The following is a 13,456-nucleotide window of genomic DNA, read 5'->3' as shown; positions in this document are numbered from 1 at the left end:
AACATCCCACCCTCACCTTCTCCCACAGAAACCAACTCTTTTTCTGTTTTGCATATAGGGTTATCCTTACCATCTTTCTAAATTCCATATATATGTGTTAGTATACTGTAATGGTCTTTATCTTTCTGGCTTACTTCACTCTGTATAATGGGCTTCAGTTTCATCCATCTCATTAGAATTGATTCAAATGAATTCTTTTTAATGGCTGAGTAATATTCCATGGTGTATATGTACCACAGCTTCCTTATCCACTCGTCTGCTGATGGGCATCTAGGTTGCTTCCAGGTCCTGTCTATTATAATCAGTGCTGCAATGAACATTGGGGTGCACGTGTCTCTTTCAGATCTGGTTTCCTCGGTGTGTATGCCCAGAAGTGGGATTGCTGGGTCATATGGCAGTTCTATTTCCAGTTTTTTAAGGAATCTCCACACTGTTCTCCATAACGGCTGTACTAATTTGCATTCCCACTAACAGTGTAAGAGGGTTCCCTTTTCTCCACACCCTCTCCAGCATTTATTGCCTATAGACTTTTGGATAGCAGCCATCCTGACTGGCATGTAATGGTACCTCATTGTGGTTTTGATTTGCATTTCTCTGATAATGAGTGACGTTGAGCATGTTTTCATGTGTTTGTTAGCCATGTGTATGTCTTTTTTGGAGAAATGTCTGTTTAGTTCTTTGGCCCATTTTTTGATTGGGTCATTTATTTTTCTGGAATTGAGCTGCAGGAGTTTCTTATATATTTTTGAGATTAATCCTTTGTCTGTTGCTTCGTTTGCTATTATTTTCTCCCAATCTGAAGGCTGACTTTTCACCTTACTTATAGTTTCCTTTGTTGTGCAAAAGCTTTTAAGTTTCATTAGGTCCCATTTGTTTATTTTTGCTTTTATTTCCAATATTCTTGGAGGAGGGTCATAGAGGATCCTGCTGTGATTTATGTCGGAGAGTGTTTTGCCTATGTTCTCCTCTAGGAGTTTTATAGTTTCTGGTCTTACATTTAGATCTTTAATCCATTTTGAGTTTATTTTTGTGTATGGTGTTAGAAAGTGTTCTAGTTTCATTCTTTTACAAGTGGTTGACCAGTTCTCCCACCACCACTTGTTAAAGAGGTTGTCTTTTTTCCATTGTATATCCTTGCCTCCTTTGTCGAAGATAAGGTGTCCATAGGTTCGTGGATTTATCTCTGGGCTTTCTATTCTGTTTCATTGATCTATATTTCTGCCTTTGTGCCAGTACCATACTGTCTTGATGACTGTGGCTTTGTTATAGAGTCTGAAGTCAGGCAGGTTGATTCCTCCAGTTCCATTCTTCTTTCTCAAGATTACTTTGGCTATTCGAGGTTTTTTGTATTTCCATACAAATTGTGAAATTATTTGTTCTAGTTCTGTGAAAAATACCATTGGTAGCTTGATAGGGATTGCATTGAATCTATAGATTGCTTTGGGTAGTATAGCCATTTTGACAATATTGATTCTTCCAATCCATGAACACGGTATATTTTTCCATCTGTTTGTGTCCTCTTTGATTTCTGTCATCAGCATTTTATAGTTTTCTATGTATAGGTCTTTTGTTTCTTTAGGTAGATATACTCCTAAGTATTTTATTCTTTTTGTTGCAATGGTGAATGGTATTGTTTCCTTAATTTCTCTTTCTGTTTTCTCATTGTTAGTGTATAGGAATGCAAGGGATTTCTGTGTGTTAATTTTATATCCTGCAACATTACTGTATTCATTGATTAGCTCTAGTAATTTTCTGGTAGAGTCTTTAGGGTTTTCTATGTAGAGGATCATGTCATCTGCAAACAGTGAGAGTTTCACTCTTCTTTTCCTATCTGGATTCCTTTTAATTTTACTTCTTTTTCTTCTCTGATTGCTGTGGCCAACACTTCCAAAACTATGTTGAATAGTAGTGGTGAGAGTGGGCACCCTTGTCTTGTTCCTGATCTTAGGGGAAATGCTTTCAATTTTTCACCATTGAGGATAATGTTTGCTGTGGGTTTGTCATATATAGCTTTAATTATGTTGAGGTATGTTCCTTCTATTCCTGTTTTCTGGAGAGTTTTTATCATAAATGGATGTTGAATTTTGTCAAAGGCTTTTTCTGCATCTATTGAGATAATCATATGGTTTTTATCTTTCAATTTGTTAATGTGGTGTATTACATTGATTGATTTACAGATATTAAAGAATCCTTGCATTCCTGGGATAAAGCCCTCTTGGTCATGGTGTATGATTTTTTTAATATGTTGTTGGATTCTGTTTGCTAGAGTTTTGTTAAGGATTTTTGCATCTATGTTCATCAGTGATATTGGCCTGTAGTTTTCTTTTTTTGTGGCATCTTTGTTTGGCTTTGGAATTAAGGTGATGGTGGCCTCATAGAATGAGTTTGGAAGTTTACCTTCTTCTGCAATTTTCTGGAAGAGTTTGAGTAAGATAGGTGTTACTCTTCTCTAAATTTTTGGTAGAATTCAGCTGTGAAGCCATCTGGTCCTGGGCTTTTGTTTGCTGGAAGATTTCTGATTACAGTTTTGATTTCCTTGCTTGTGGTGGGTCTGTTAAGATCTTCTATTTCTTTCTGATTCAGTTATGGAAAGTTATACTTTTCTAAGAATTTGTCCATTTCTTCCAAGTTGTCCATTTTATTGGCATAGAGTTACTGATAGTCGTCTCTTATGATCCTTTGTATTTCAGTGTTGTCTGTTGTGATCTCTCCATTTTCATTTCTAATTTTGTTAATGTGGTACTTCTCCCTTTGTTTCTTAATGAGTCTTGCTAATGGTTTGTCAATTTTGTTTATTTTTTCAAAAAACCAGCTTTTAGCTTTGTTGATTTTTGCTATGGTCTCTTTAGTTTCTTTTGCATTTATTTCTGCCTTAATTTTTAAGATTTCTTTCCTTCTACGAACCCTGAGGTTTTTCATTTCTTCCTTCTCTAGTTGCTTTATGTGTAGAGTTAGGTTATTTATTTGACTTTTTTCTTGTTTCTTGAGGTAAGCCTGTATTGCTATGAATCTTCCCATTAGCACTGCTTTTACAGTGTCCTATAGGTTTTGGGTTGTTGTGTTTTCATTTTCATTCATTTCTATGCATATTTTGATTTTTTTTTATTTCTTATATGATTTGTTGATTATTCAGAAGCGTGTTATTTATCCTCCATATGTTTGAATTTTTAATATTTTTTTTTCCTGTAATTGAGATCTAATCTTACTTCACTGTGGTCAGAAAAGATAACTGGAATGATTTCAATTTTTTTGAATTTTCCAAGACCAGATTTATGGCCCAGGATGTGATCTATTCTGGAGAAGTTTCCGTGTGCACTTGAGAAAAAGGTGAAATTGATTGTTTTGGGGTGAAATGTCCTATAGATATCAATTAGGTCTAGCTGGTCCATTGTGTCATTTAAAGTTTGTGTTTCCTTGTTAATTTTCTGTTTAGTTGATCTATCCATAGTGGTGAGTGGGGTATTGAAGTCTCCCACTATTATTGTGTTACTGTTAATTTCCTCTTTCATACTAGTTAGCATTTGCCTTACATATTGCGATGCTCCTATGTTGGGTGCATATATATTTATAATTGTTATATATTCTTCTTGGATTGATCCTTTGATCATTCTGTAGTGTCCTTCTTTGTCTCTTTTCACAGCCTTTATTTTGAAGTTATTTTATCTGATATGAGTATTGTGACTCCTGCTTTCTTTTGGTCTCCGTTTGCGTGAAATATTTTTTTCCAGCCCTTCACTTTTAGTCTGTACGTGTTCCTTGTTTTGAGGTGGGTCTCTTGTAGACAGCATATATAGGGGTCTTGTTTTTGTATCCATTCAGCCAGTCTTTGTCTTTTGGTTGGGGCATTCAACCCATTTACATTTAAGGTAATTATTGATAGGTATGGTCCCGTTGCCATTTACTTTGTTGCTTTGGGTTCACATTTATACAACCTTTCTGTGTTTCCTGTCTAGAGAAGATCCTTTAGCAGTTGTTGAAGAGCTGGTTTGGTGGTGCTGAATTCTCTCAGCTTTTGCTTGTCTGTAAAGCTTTTGAATTCTCCTTCATATCTGAATGAGATCCTTGCTGGATACAGTAATCTAGGTTGTAGGTTATTCTCTTTCATTAGTTTAAGCATGTCCTGCCATTCCCTTCTGGCCTGAAGGGTTTCTATTGATAGATCAGCTGTTATCCTTATGGGAATCCCTTTGTGTGTTATTTGTTGTTTCTCCCTTGCTGCTTTTAATATTTGTTCTTTGTGTTTGATCTTTGTGAATTTGATTAATATGTGTCCTGGGGTGTTTCACCTTGGGTTTATCCTGTTTGGGACTCTTTGGGTTTCTTGGATCTGTGTAACGATTTCTTTCCCCATTTTAGGGAAGTTTTCAGCTATTATCTCCTCGAGTATTTTCTCATGGCCTTTATTTTTGTCTTCTTCTTCTGGGACTCCTATGACTCGAATGTTGAGGTGTTTCACATTGTCCCAGAGGTCCCTGAGGTTGTCCTCATTTCTTTTGATTCTTTTTTCTTTTTTCCTCTCTGCTTCATTTATTTCCACCATTTTACTTCTACCTCACTTATCCTATCTTCTGCCTCCGTTATTCTACTCTTGGTTCCCTCCAGAGTGTTTTTGATCTCATTTATTGCATTATTCATTTTTAATTGATTCTTTTTTATTTCTTCTAGGTCCTTGTTAAACATTTCTTGCATCTTCTCAATCTTTGTCTCCAGGTTATTTATCTGTAACTCCATTTTGTTTTCAAGATTTTGGATCATTTTTATTATCATTAGTCTAAATTCTTTTTCAGGTAGATTCCCTATCTCCTCCTCTTTTGTTTGACTTGGTGGGCATTTTTCATGTTCCTTTACCTGTTGGGTATTTCTCTGCCTTTTCATCTTGTTTAGATTGCTGTGTCTTGAGTGGGCTTTCTGTATTCTGGTGGTCTGTGGTTCCTTTTATTGTGGACGTTTCACCCAGTGGGTGGGGTTGGACGATTGGCTTGTCGAGGTTTCCTGGTTAGGGAAGCTTGCGTCAGTGTTCTGGTGCGTGGAACTGGATTTCTTCTCTCTGGAGTGCAATGGAGTGTCCAGTAATGAGTTTTGAGATGGGTCTATGTGTTGGGTGTGACTTTGGGCAGCCTGTATGTTGACACTCAGGGCTATGTTCCTGCGTTGCTGGAGAATTTGCTTGGTATGTCTTGCTCTGTAACTTATTGGCTCTTGGGTGGTGGTTGGTTTCAGTGTATGTATGGAGGCTTTTGGATGGTCTCTTATTACTTAATGTTCCGTGTAGTCAGGAGTTTTCTGGTGTTCTCGGGTTTTGGGCTTAAGTCTCTTGCCTCTGGATTTCAGTTTTATTCTTCCAGTAGTCTCAAGACTTCTCCAACTATACAGCACTGATAATGAAACTTCTAGGTTAATGGTGAAAAGATTCTCCACCATGAGGGACACCCAGAGAGGTTAACAGAGTTACATGAAAAAGAGGAGAGGGAGGAAGGAGATAGAGATGAACAGGAGGAGAAAAAGGGGGACTCAAGAGAAGAGAGACAGATCTACCCAGTTCTGTGTTCCCAAAGTGTTCTCCGTAGCCCAGACACCTACAAAGATTCACAAAATTGGATTGGGAAGAGAAGGGGAAGGGAGGAAATAGAGGTGTTCTGAGGTATATAATGGAGAGTCAAAACTGGGAGAGAGTAATCAACACACTCTTGAATAAAAATGGGAACTGAATATTGGATTCTTAAATGCCCAAAATTTATATCACATACTGAAAAACAAAGATTAAAAATCTAGAGTAGAGGTTAGACTCTTAAAAATACAATATTAAAAACAAAAACACAAAAAATTTTAGAAATATATATGAAGTTCAGTTTAAAAATAGGGCTTCCCTTTTTTTTTTTTTGCAAGGTTATAGTGAAATGAAAATGAAAATTAAGGAGTAATAGAGAAGTAATAGAGGACTTTAAAAGAAAATAAGAGAAAAAGAAAAAAAAAGAAAAAAAAATTTCCTAATTAAAAAAATAGTAAAAATATATGAAAATGAAAGTTAAGGAGTAATGGGGGAGTGATAGGGAATTTTAAAAGAAAATAAAAGAGAAAAAAGAAAAAAGAAAAGAAAAGAAAAAAATTTTTAATTAAAAAATAAAAGGTAAAAATATATCTAGGAATTTCTCTGGAGCTGTTGCGGTCAGTGTGGGTTCAGTTCAGTTTCAGATAGCCCCTCATTCCAGCTTACACTTCTCGATATCTATAGGCCCCTTCTGATATAGTCGGTGTTATCTACAGGGATTTTAATCTGTTGCACCGGTCCCTTCTGAAGCGGTTCCCTTTTTGCCAGTCTCTTCAGTGTCTAATTTCTGCCCTGACACAGGCGGGTGGAGGTGGTCTCTTATTCAGGTTCGCTAGTTCAGTCCTGCTGGGGGGAGGGAGGGGCTCTGCAGACAGCTATTGCTCTGTGTGGGTAGCACTCGCAGTGTTCCGGCCACACTGGGTTTGCCCCCCACTCACGGGTGTGTGCTTTCCCCGTTTACACTGCTCAGGCTCCCCGCTGCTCTATATGGAGTGTGCCCTGAGTTGCGTGTGGTTCCAGTTTTCAGGTACTCCACAAAAGCACGGACTCAGTTGTGCCTGCATTTTATGCCTTCCCCCACCCGAGCAGCTCAGGCAGCCAGGAGCTTGACAGGCACACTCTCCCTGGGTGCGTTGCGCCTTCTCCCCTCCGCGGTTCCAGCTTCAGTTTCCACGCACGCCAGTCGCATGCGTGAGCCTTGTGTTTAGCCATGACCCTCCCGGTGGATGTTGACCATCCAGAATCTCAGGAAGTCTTTGGTTAGAAACTGGAGGCCTGTTTGCAATGTGGTAGGGGATGCCGTCTCTGGGGCTGAGTTTGCCCCTTTCCCCTCCCCTGCCTCCTGCCTCTGGGGGGGATGGGCCGGTCTGCTGCCAGCTAGCTCTTCTCTGGAGTTGCTCAGTTCCTTTGTTCTGCGAACTGCCAGCAGTGTGTTTGGGCCGGTTAATTTTCTCTCTCTCTCTTGCTATCCCACAGTTTAAGTTGTTATCTCACGAAAGTTCCCTCCACTTGCTCTCAGGGCATTTGGGCCAGTCCTTACCCTAAGCAATGCCGCCCGCTCCTCTCCGTTCTGCTCCCACTTGCTGGTGGTGGATGCAGGCATCTGGGGTACTTTTCTGCTGGGAGTTGCTTTTAGGCACGTAATCTGTGGGTTTCATTTATTTTTCCTCCCAGTTAGGTTACCCTCCGAGATTCGAAAACTTCCCCCAGATCCGCCAGTGCGAGGGTTTCCTGGTGTTTGGAAACTTCGTCTATTAAGACTCCCTTCCCAGGACAGGTCTCCGTCCCTAGCTCTTTCGTCTCTTTTTTATCTTTTATATTTTGTCCTACCTCCTTTCAAATACAATGGGCTGCTTTTCTGGGCGCCTGATGTCCTCTGCTAGCGATCAGAAGTTGTTTTGTGAAGTTTGCTCAGCGTTCAATTGTTCTTTTGATGAATTTGTAGGGGAGAAAGTGGTCTCCCCGTCCTATTCCTCCACCACCTTGGCTCCTCCAAGACTCTGTGCTTTTAACACAGCAACCATGGTTTGATCCCTAGTCAGGGAACTAAGATTTCACATGTCCATCAAGACATTAGACAGAGGCAGTCAGCATGACCCCCAAGGGAGCACAGAGCAGAGATGTGTAACCCAGAGCAGTAAAGTCAGGGCAATTCACACATACATGGACCCTGAGAAGATGAGTGGGAGTCAGTTAGGGTTGGTGGAAGCCAGAGAAGAAGGAAGATGAGATAGTGTATTCCCAGCAGAGGGAGGGGCCCTCACAAAGGTGCAAAGGTGAGAGGTAACAGGGTGCAGCCAGAGAATTATGAATACCTTGTGCTTGAGTATAAACACTTGTCAGATATTTAAATGAAAGATGGAAAAAATTTCTATAAACCTAAAGCAAATTCAAAAGGAAAGGTATTTTCATGGCTCTGTTTGGAATAAAAAATACTGATTCATAAAGTTTGGCCCAATACAAATATACCCAATCTCTACAATCTTCCCATTTGTTCTATATTAACATACTTACTAAAACATTGTAGTATTAGTTTAAATATCATCAACTCAAATACTAACATCTTAGGATCATTGCTTCCTTGGGATTTGGGGTATTAATATGTGAAATTTCATTTCTATATAAGAAAGAAGCATATATTTTTTTTTCCTTTAGGAGGATGGTAAATAAAAGAACAGTAATACCTTTAAACCATTCATTAAAAACAGGAAATAAAAAAGTATGAACGGTGGTTTGACATATACAGAAAGTTACCTTCTCAATCTGGTAATAAGCTCTGCAAATGACTTTTCCCAAGCATACATTTTTATTGTTCTGATGCCAGTTATAACTTCATTCATGGTCCTGAGCCTGGTGTCTGTGAAAGCTGCAGTCTTACTCCTAAGGGAACAAATGTGAGAGATGAGCCTTAGTGATCACAGCAAAAATTTCCTTACCGACAGCAGCGGTGGCACAGTCAGAGACCAGGGATCAAATGATTTCCTACAGCTCTCCTAAGCTGACAACACAGGCAGGTCCTACTCAAAGTACAAACGGAGGAAGATTTCAATTAGGAAGTCAACCACTCAGCCCAATTCAACAAATAACTTGGAGAACTTGCAGTATTGGCTAAGGAAGACCTGAAGTAAGTCAGGTACAAACCACCTGCCCAAGGAGGTTGTGGTCAGGTAGGGAAGGCAGAAGACACCCAAATCTAATGGAAAGACAATGTGCTATAATAAAGTAGGATTAAAGTGCTGGAGAGCAGAAAAGATGGAGCTGTGAATTCAACTGGGTAAGGAGAGCAAGAAAAGCTTCAGAAATCTGGTAGCACTCAAACAGGGCCTCAAAGGATAAGGAACATCTTTCTGTGGTAAAGATAAGAAATGAAATTCCAAGCAGAGAAAAATAACATGCATAAAGTCACCAAAAAAAGAAAAGAAAGGAGCTCAACGTGCTTCAAACAGCACAACATCTCCATCACCTGACAATCTGAACAACACACCTCCAATCCCCTGATATATGCTTCAAGTCTAACTCATCACCATTAGGCCCTTCATCACTAGACACTCTTTTATCACATAAGCTGCTGGTACTGTGGGGCTTTATAAATTTATGTCTTTACGCCCTTGGAGTTCTGATAACTTAATGCAAACAGTGAATTAAAAACAAGATATGAACTTAAATAACTGAAAATGATCCTAAGACAAGCATAGCAAAAATATATGCAGCCTGAATTGGGCCTAAAGGATGATTACTATTTAATAATGTTTAAATAACTTGGACTTAGGTAAATTCTGCTTACAGACACTATACTTATTCAAGTACAATTCCAGGAAGAGCCAGGAAATGGCTTCGTCTTTCCCCCTTCAAGATCAGTCTTTGATTTAAGGATGGAGCCTCCACTAGCTAAGCCTGAATGGTCTACAACACATGCAAAAAAAGAGATCAGAGAAAGTTGTTGTTGTTGTTGTTTAACAGAAGCATGGACTGTGGATTCACCAAGTACATATCATCTATTTTTTTAAACCAGTGTTTCTCTTACCGGAGTGATAAAAACAACTTCCCAGAGAAGCTTTGCAAAAGCATAAAAATAATGAGGAGTGCCATCCCAGCAAGAGATGATAGTCCTATTTCCATCCAGAGCAGGATGATCACTGTGATAGCCGTAAGTGGCCCAATCCACAGGATGTGCAAGCGTATCGTTACCTTAAAAGAAAAAGACAAAGTCTTCTTAGAACTGTATAAAAGCAAAACCATAAGCACACAATTTAGAAACAATCTACTCTGAAAGAAGAGACAGGAACCTAAATAGAAATGATCTCAATGGGTTTTAAACCTGCTGAAGCAGAAATAGAAGCATCCTCCCCAGATGATGCTGTTCTGGGGTAGCACAAGGCTGGGTTCAGGGACGTCCAGGGAGAAGCAGACAGGCACACTGGAAGGAAAATGTTGATTTTGTCAACAATGCAGATTATCTCAGGGCATCCCTAAACTCTCTCTGTGTCCAAAAATTCAAACGCCTTTTTCCCTGGGGCTCCCTGCAACCCCAGGAAAGTCTACATTACGTACCTATCACTCCCTCCAATAATGAATTGTGTATTTACCTCCCTGATGGGCTTTGACATCTCTAGGGCAGAAACTAAACCTTATTCATCCCTGAAACCTGACTTCATGTCTGATGAATGAATAACTGAAAGAGAAGTTATTGTTGTTCATCACTTAGTCATTTCTGACTCTTTGTGACCCCATGGACTGCAGCACACCAGGCTTCCCTGTCCTTCACCATCTCCAGGAGCTTGCTCAAACTCATGTCCATTGAGACAGTGATGCCATCCAACCATCTCATCCTCTTTTGTCCCCTTCTCCTCTTGCCCTCAATCTTTCCCAGCATCAGGGTCTTTTCCAGTGAGTCAACTCTTCACATCATGTGGCCAAAGGATTAAAGCTTCAGCTTCACCATCTGTCAATCCACTGAATGTTCAGGGTTGATTTCCTTTAGGATTGATTAGTTTGATCTCCTTCCTATCCAAGGGACTCTCAGGAGTTTTCTCCAGCACCACAGTCTGAAAGTATTAATTCTTTGGCACTCAGACTTCATGATATGGTCCAACTCTCATATCCATATAAGACTAGTGAAAAAAATATATATAGCTTTCACTACATGGACCTTTATCAGAAAAGTGATGTTTCTCCTTGTTAATAGGCTATCTAGGTTTGTTATAACATTTTTTTCCCAAGGAACAAGCGTCTTTTAATTTCATGGCTACAGTTACCATCTACAGTGATTTGGGAGCCCAAGAAAACAAAGTGAGTCACTGTTTCCATTGTTTCCCCATCTATTTGCCATGAACTGATGGGACTGGATGCCATGATCTTAGTTTTTTGGATGTTGAGTTTTAAGTCAGCTTTTTAACTCTCCTCTTTCACCTTCATCAAGAGGCTTTTTAGTTCCTCTTCACTTTCGGCCATTAGGGTGGTGTCATTTGCACATCTGAGGTTATTGATGTTTCTCCCAGCAATCTCGATTCCAGCTTGAGCTTCACCCAGCCCAGGACTCCACATGATGTACTCTCTATGAAAGCTGAATAAGCATGGTGACAATATACAGTCTTGACATATTCCTTTCCTCATTTGGAACCAGTCCATTATTCTAAGCACAGTTCTAACTCTTCCTTCTTGACCTGCATACAGGTTTCTTGGGAGGCAAGTAGGTAGTCTAGTATTCCCATCTCTTAAAGAATTTCCCACATTTTATTGTGATCCACACAGTGAAAGGCATTAGCGTAGTTAATGAAGCAGAAGTAGATGTTCTGGAATTCCCTTCCTTTTTCTATGACCCAAGGAATGTTGGCAATTTGATCTATAATTCCTCTGCCTTTTCTAAATCCAGCTTATACACCTGAAATTTTTCTGTTCCTGTACTGTTGGAGCCTAGATTGAAGGATCTTGAGCATTACCTTGCTAGTATGTGAAATGAGTGCAATTGTGTGGTACTTGGAACATTCTTTGAGATTGCCTTTCTTTGGGATTGGAATGAAAACTGACCTTTTCCAGTCCTGTGGTCGCTGCTTAGTTTTCCAGATTTGCTGGCATTTTGTGTATACTTTAACAACATCATTTTTTAGGATTTAAAATAGCTCAACTGGAATTCCATCATGCCCACTAACTTTGTTAGTAATGGTGCTTCCTAAGGCCCACTTGACTTCATACTCCAGGATGTTTGGCTTGAGGTAAGTGATCATGCTATCATGTCTATCTGTGTCATTAAAATATTTTTTGTACAGTTCTTCTGTGTATTCTTGCCACCACTTCTTAATATGTTCTCCTTCTGTTAGCTCCATACCATTTCTGTCGATTATTGTGCCCATCTTTCCGTGAAATATTCCCTTGGTATTTCTAATTTTCTTGAAGAGATTTCTGTCCAGTTCCGTCATTCAGTGGTGTCTCACTCTTTGTGACCCCATGGACTATAGCACGCCAGGCCTCCCTGTCTATCACCAACTCCTGGAGTTTACTCAAATTCATATCTATTGAGTTGGTGATGCCATCCAACCACCTCATCCTCTGTCGTCCCCTTCTCCTCCCGCCTTCAATCTTTCCCAGCATCAGTGTCTTTTCCAATGAGTCAGTTCTTCCCATCAGGTAGCCAAAGTATTGGAGTTTCAGCTTCAGCATCAGTCCTTCCAATGAACATTCAGGACTGATTTCCTTTAGGATTGACTGGCTTGATCTCCTTGCTATTCAAGGGATTCTAAGGAGTTTTCTCCAGCACTACAGTTTGAAAGTGTTAATTCTTTGCACTCAGCTTTCTTGATAGTCCAACTCTCACATCCATACATGACTACTGGAAAAAATATAGCTTTGACTACAAGGACCTTTGTCCGAAAAGGTCCTTTGATATCTCTGCTTTTTAATATCCTGTCTGGGTTGGTCATAGCTTTTCTTCCAAGGAGCAAGTGTCTTTTAATTTCATGGCTGCAGTCACCCTCTGCAGTGATTTGGGAGCCCAAGAAAATAAAGCCTGCCACTTTAACACTTTCCATTGTTACCCTGTCTATTTGCCATGAAGTGATGGGAGCAGGTGTCATGATTTTCGTTTTATGAATATTGAGTTTTAAGCAACTTTTTCACTCTCCCCTTTCACTTTCATCAGAGGCTCTTTAGTTCTTCCTCACTTTCTACCATAAGGGTGCTGTCATCTGCATATCTGAGGTTATTGATGTTTCTCCTGGCAACAGGAGATTGATTCCAGCTTGTGCTTCATCCAACCCAGCATTTCGCTTGAAGTACTCTGAATATAAGTCAAATAAGCAGGGTGACAACATACAACCTTGATGCACTCCCTTCCCAATTTGGAACCAGGCTCTTGTTCCATGTCCAGTTCTAACTTGCTTTTTGACTTGCATAAAATTTCTCAGGAGGCAGGTCAGGCAGTCTGATATTCCCATCTCTTGAAGAATTTTCCACAGTTTGTTGTGATTCACATGGTCAAAGTCTTTGGAATAGTCAATAAGGCAGAAGTAGATGTTTTTCTAGAACTCTCTTGCTGTTTCTATGATCCAACGGATGTTGGCAATTTGGTTCCTCTGCCTTTTCTAAATCCAGGTTGAACTTCTGGAAGTTCACCATTCACATACTGTTGATGCATGGCTTGGAGAATTTTGAGCATTACTTTACTAGTGTGTGAGATGAGTGTAACTGTGTGGTAGTTTGAACATTCTTTGGCATTGAGTTTCCTTGGGATTGGAATGAAAACTGACCTTTTCCAGTCCTGTGGCCATCAAAATCTTATGCACACCAGGAGACTGGCACAGAGACTGAGCCAGTACCTGCCTTTGAGTGTTTGAGTGTCTCCTGCAGAGTTATGGGTCAGCAGTGGCCTGCCACAGGGGCAGGGGCTCTGGGTGCACCAGACCTGGGTATGGA

At 39.8% G+C, this 13,456-nt stretch overlaps 1 protein-coding gene across 1 annotated transcript in view; it reads right to left on the bottom strand.

The window, feature by feature from the left end:
• The window catches only part of LOC122687098 (ATP-binding cassette sub-family C member 4-like), a 324,734-nt gene that overhangs the window by 218,660 nt on the left and 92,618 nt on the right, over positions 1-13,456 (bottom strand). The window contains exons 6-7 of the mRNA XM_043892538.1: positions 9,573-9,736; positions 8,303-8,428 (exon numbers count right to left, since the gene is read on the bottom strand). Coding sequence (XP_043748473.1) covers positions 8,303-8,428; positions 9,573-9,736 — 290 coding nt within the window. The remainder of the gene's footprint in view (positions 1-8,302; positions 8,429-9,572; positions 9,737-13,456) is intronic.

The sequence above is a fragment of the Cervus elaphus genome, chromosome 30 (assembly GCF_910594005.1).
Source record: "Cervus elaphus chromosome 30, mCerEla1.1, whole genome shotgun sequence".
In the NCBI taxonomy this organism is placed as follows: Eukaryota; Metazoa; Chordata; class Mammalia; order Artiodactyla; family Cervidae; genus Cervus; species Cervus elaphus.
Note: the sequence above shows the minus strand (reverse complement) of the source record. Positions and strands in the feature narration are given on the sequence as shown.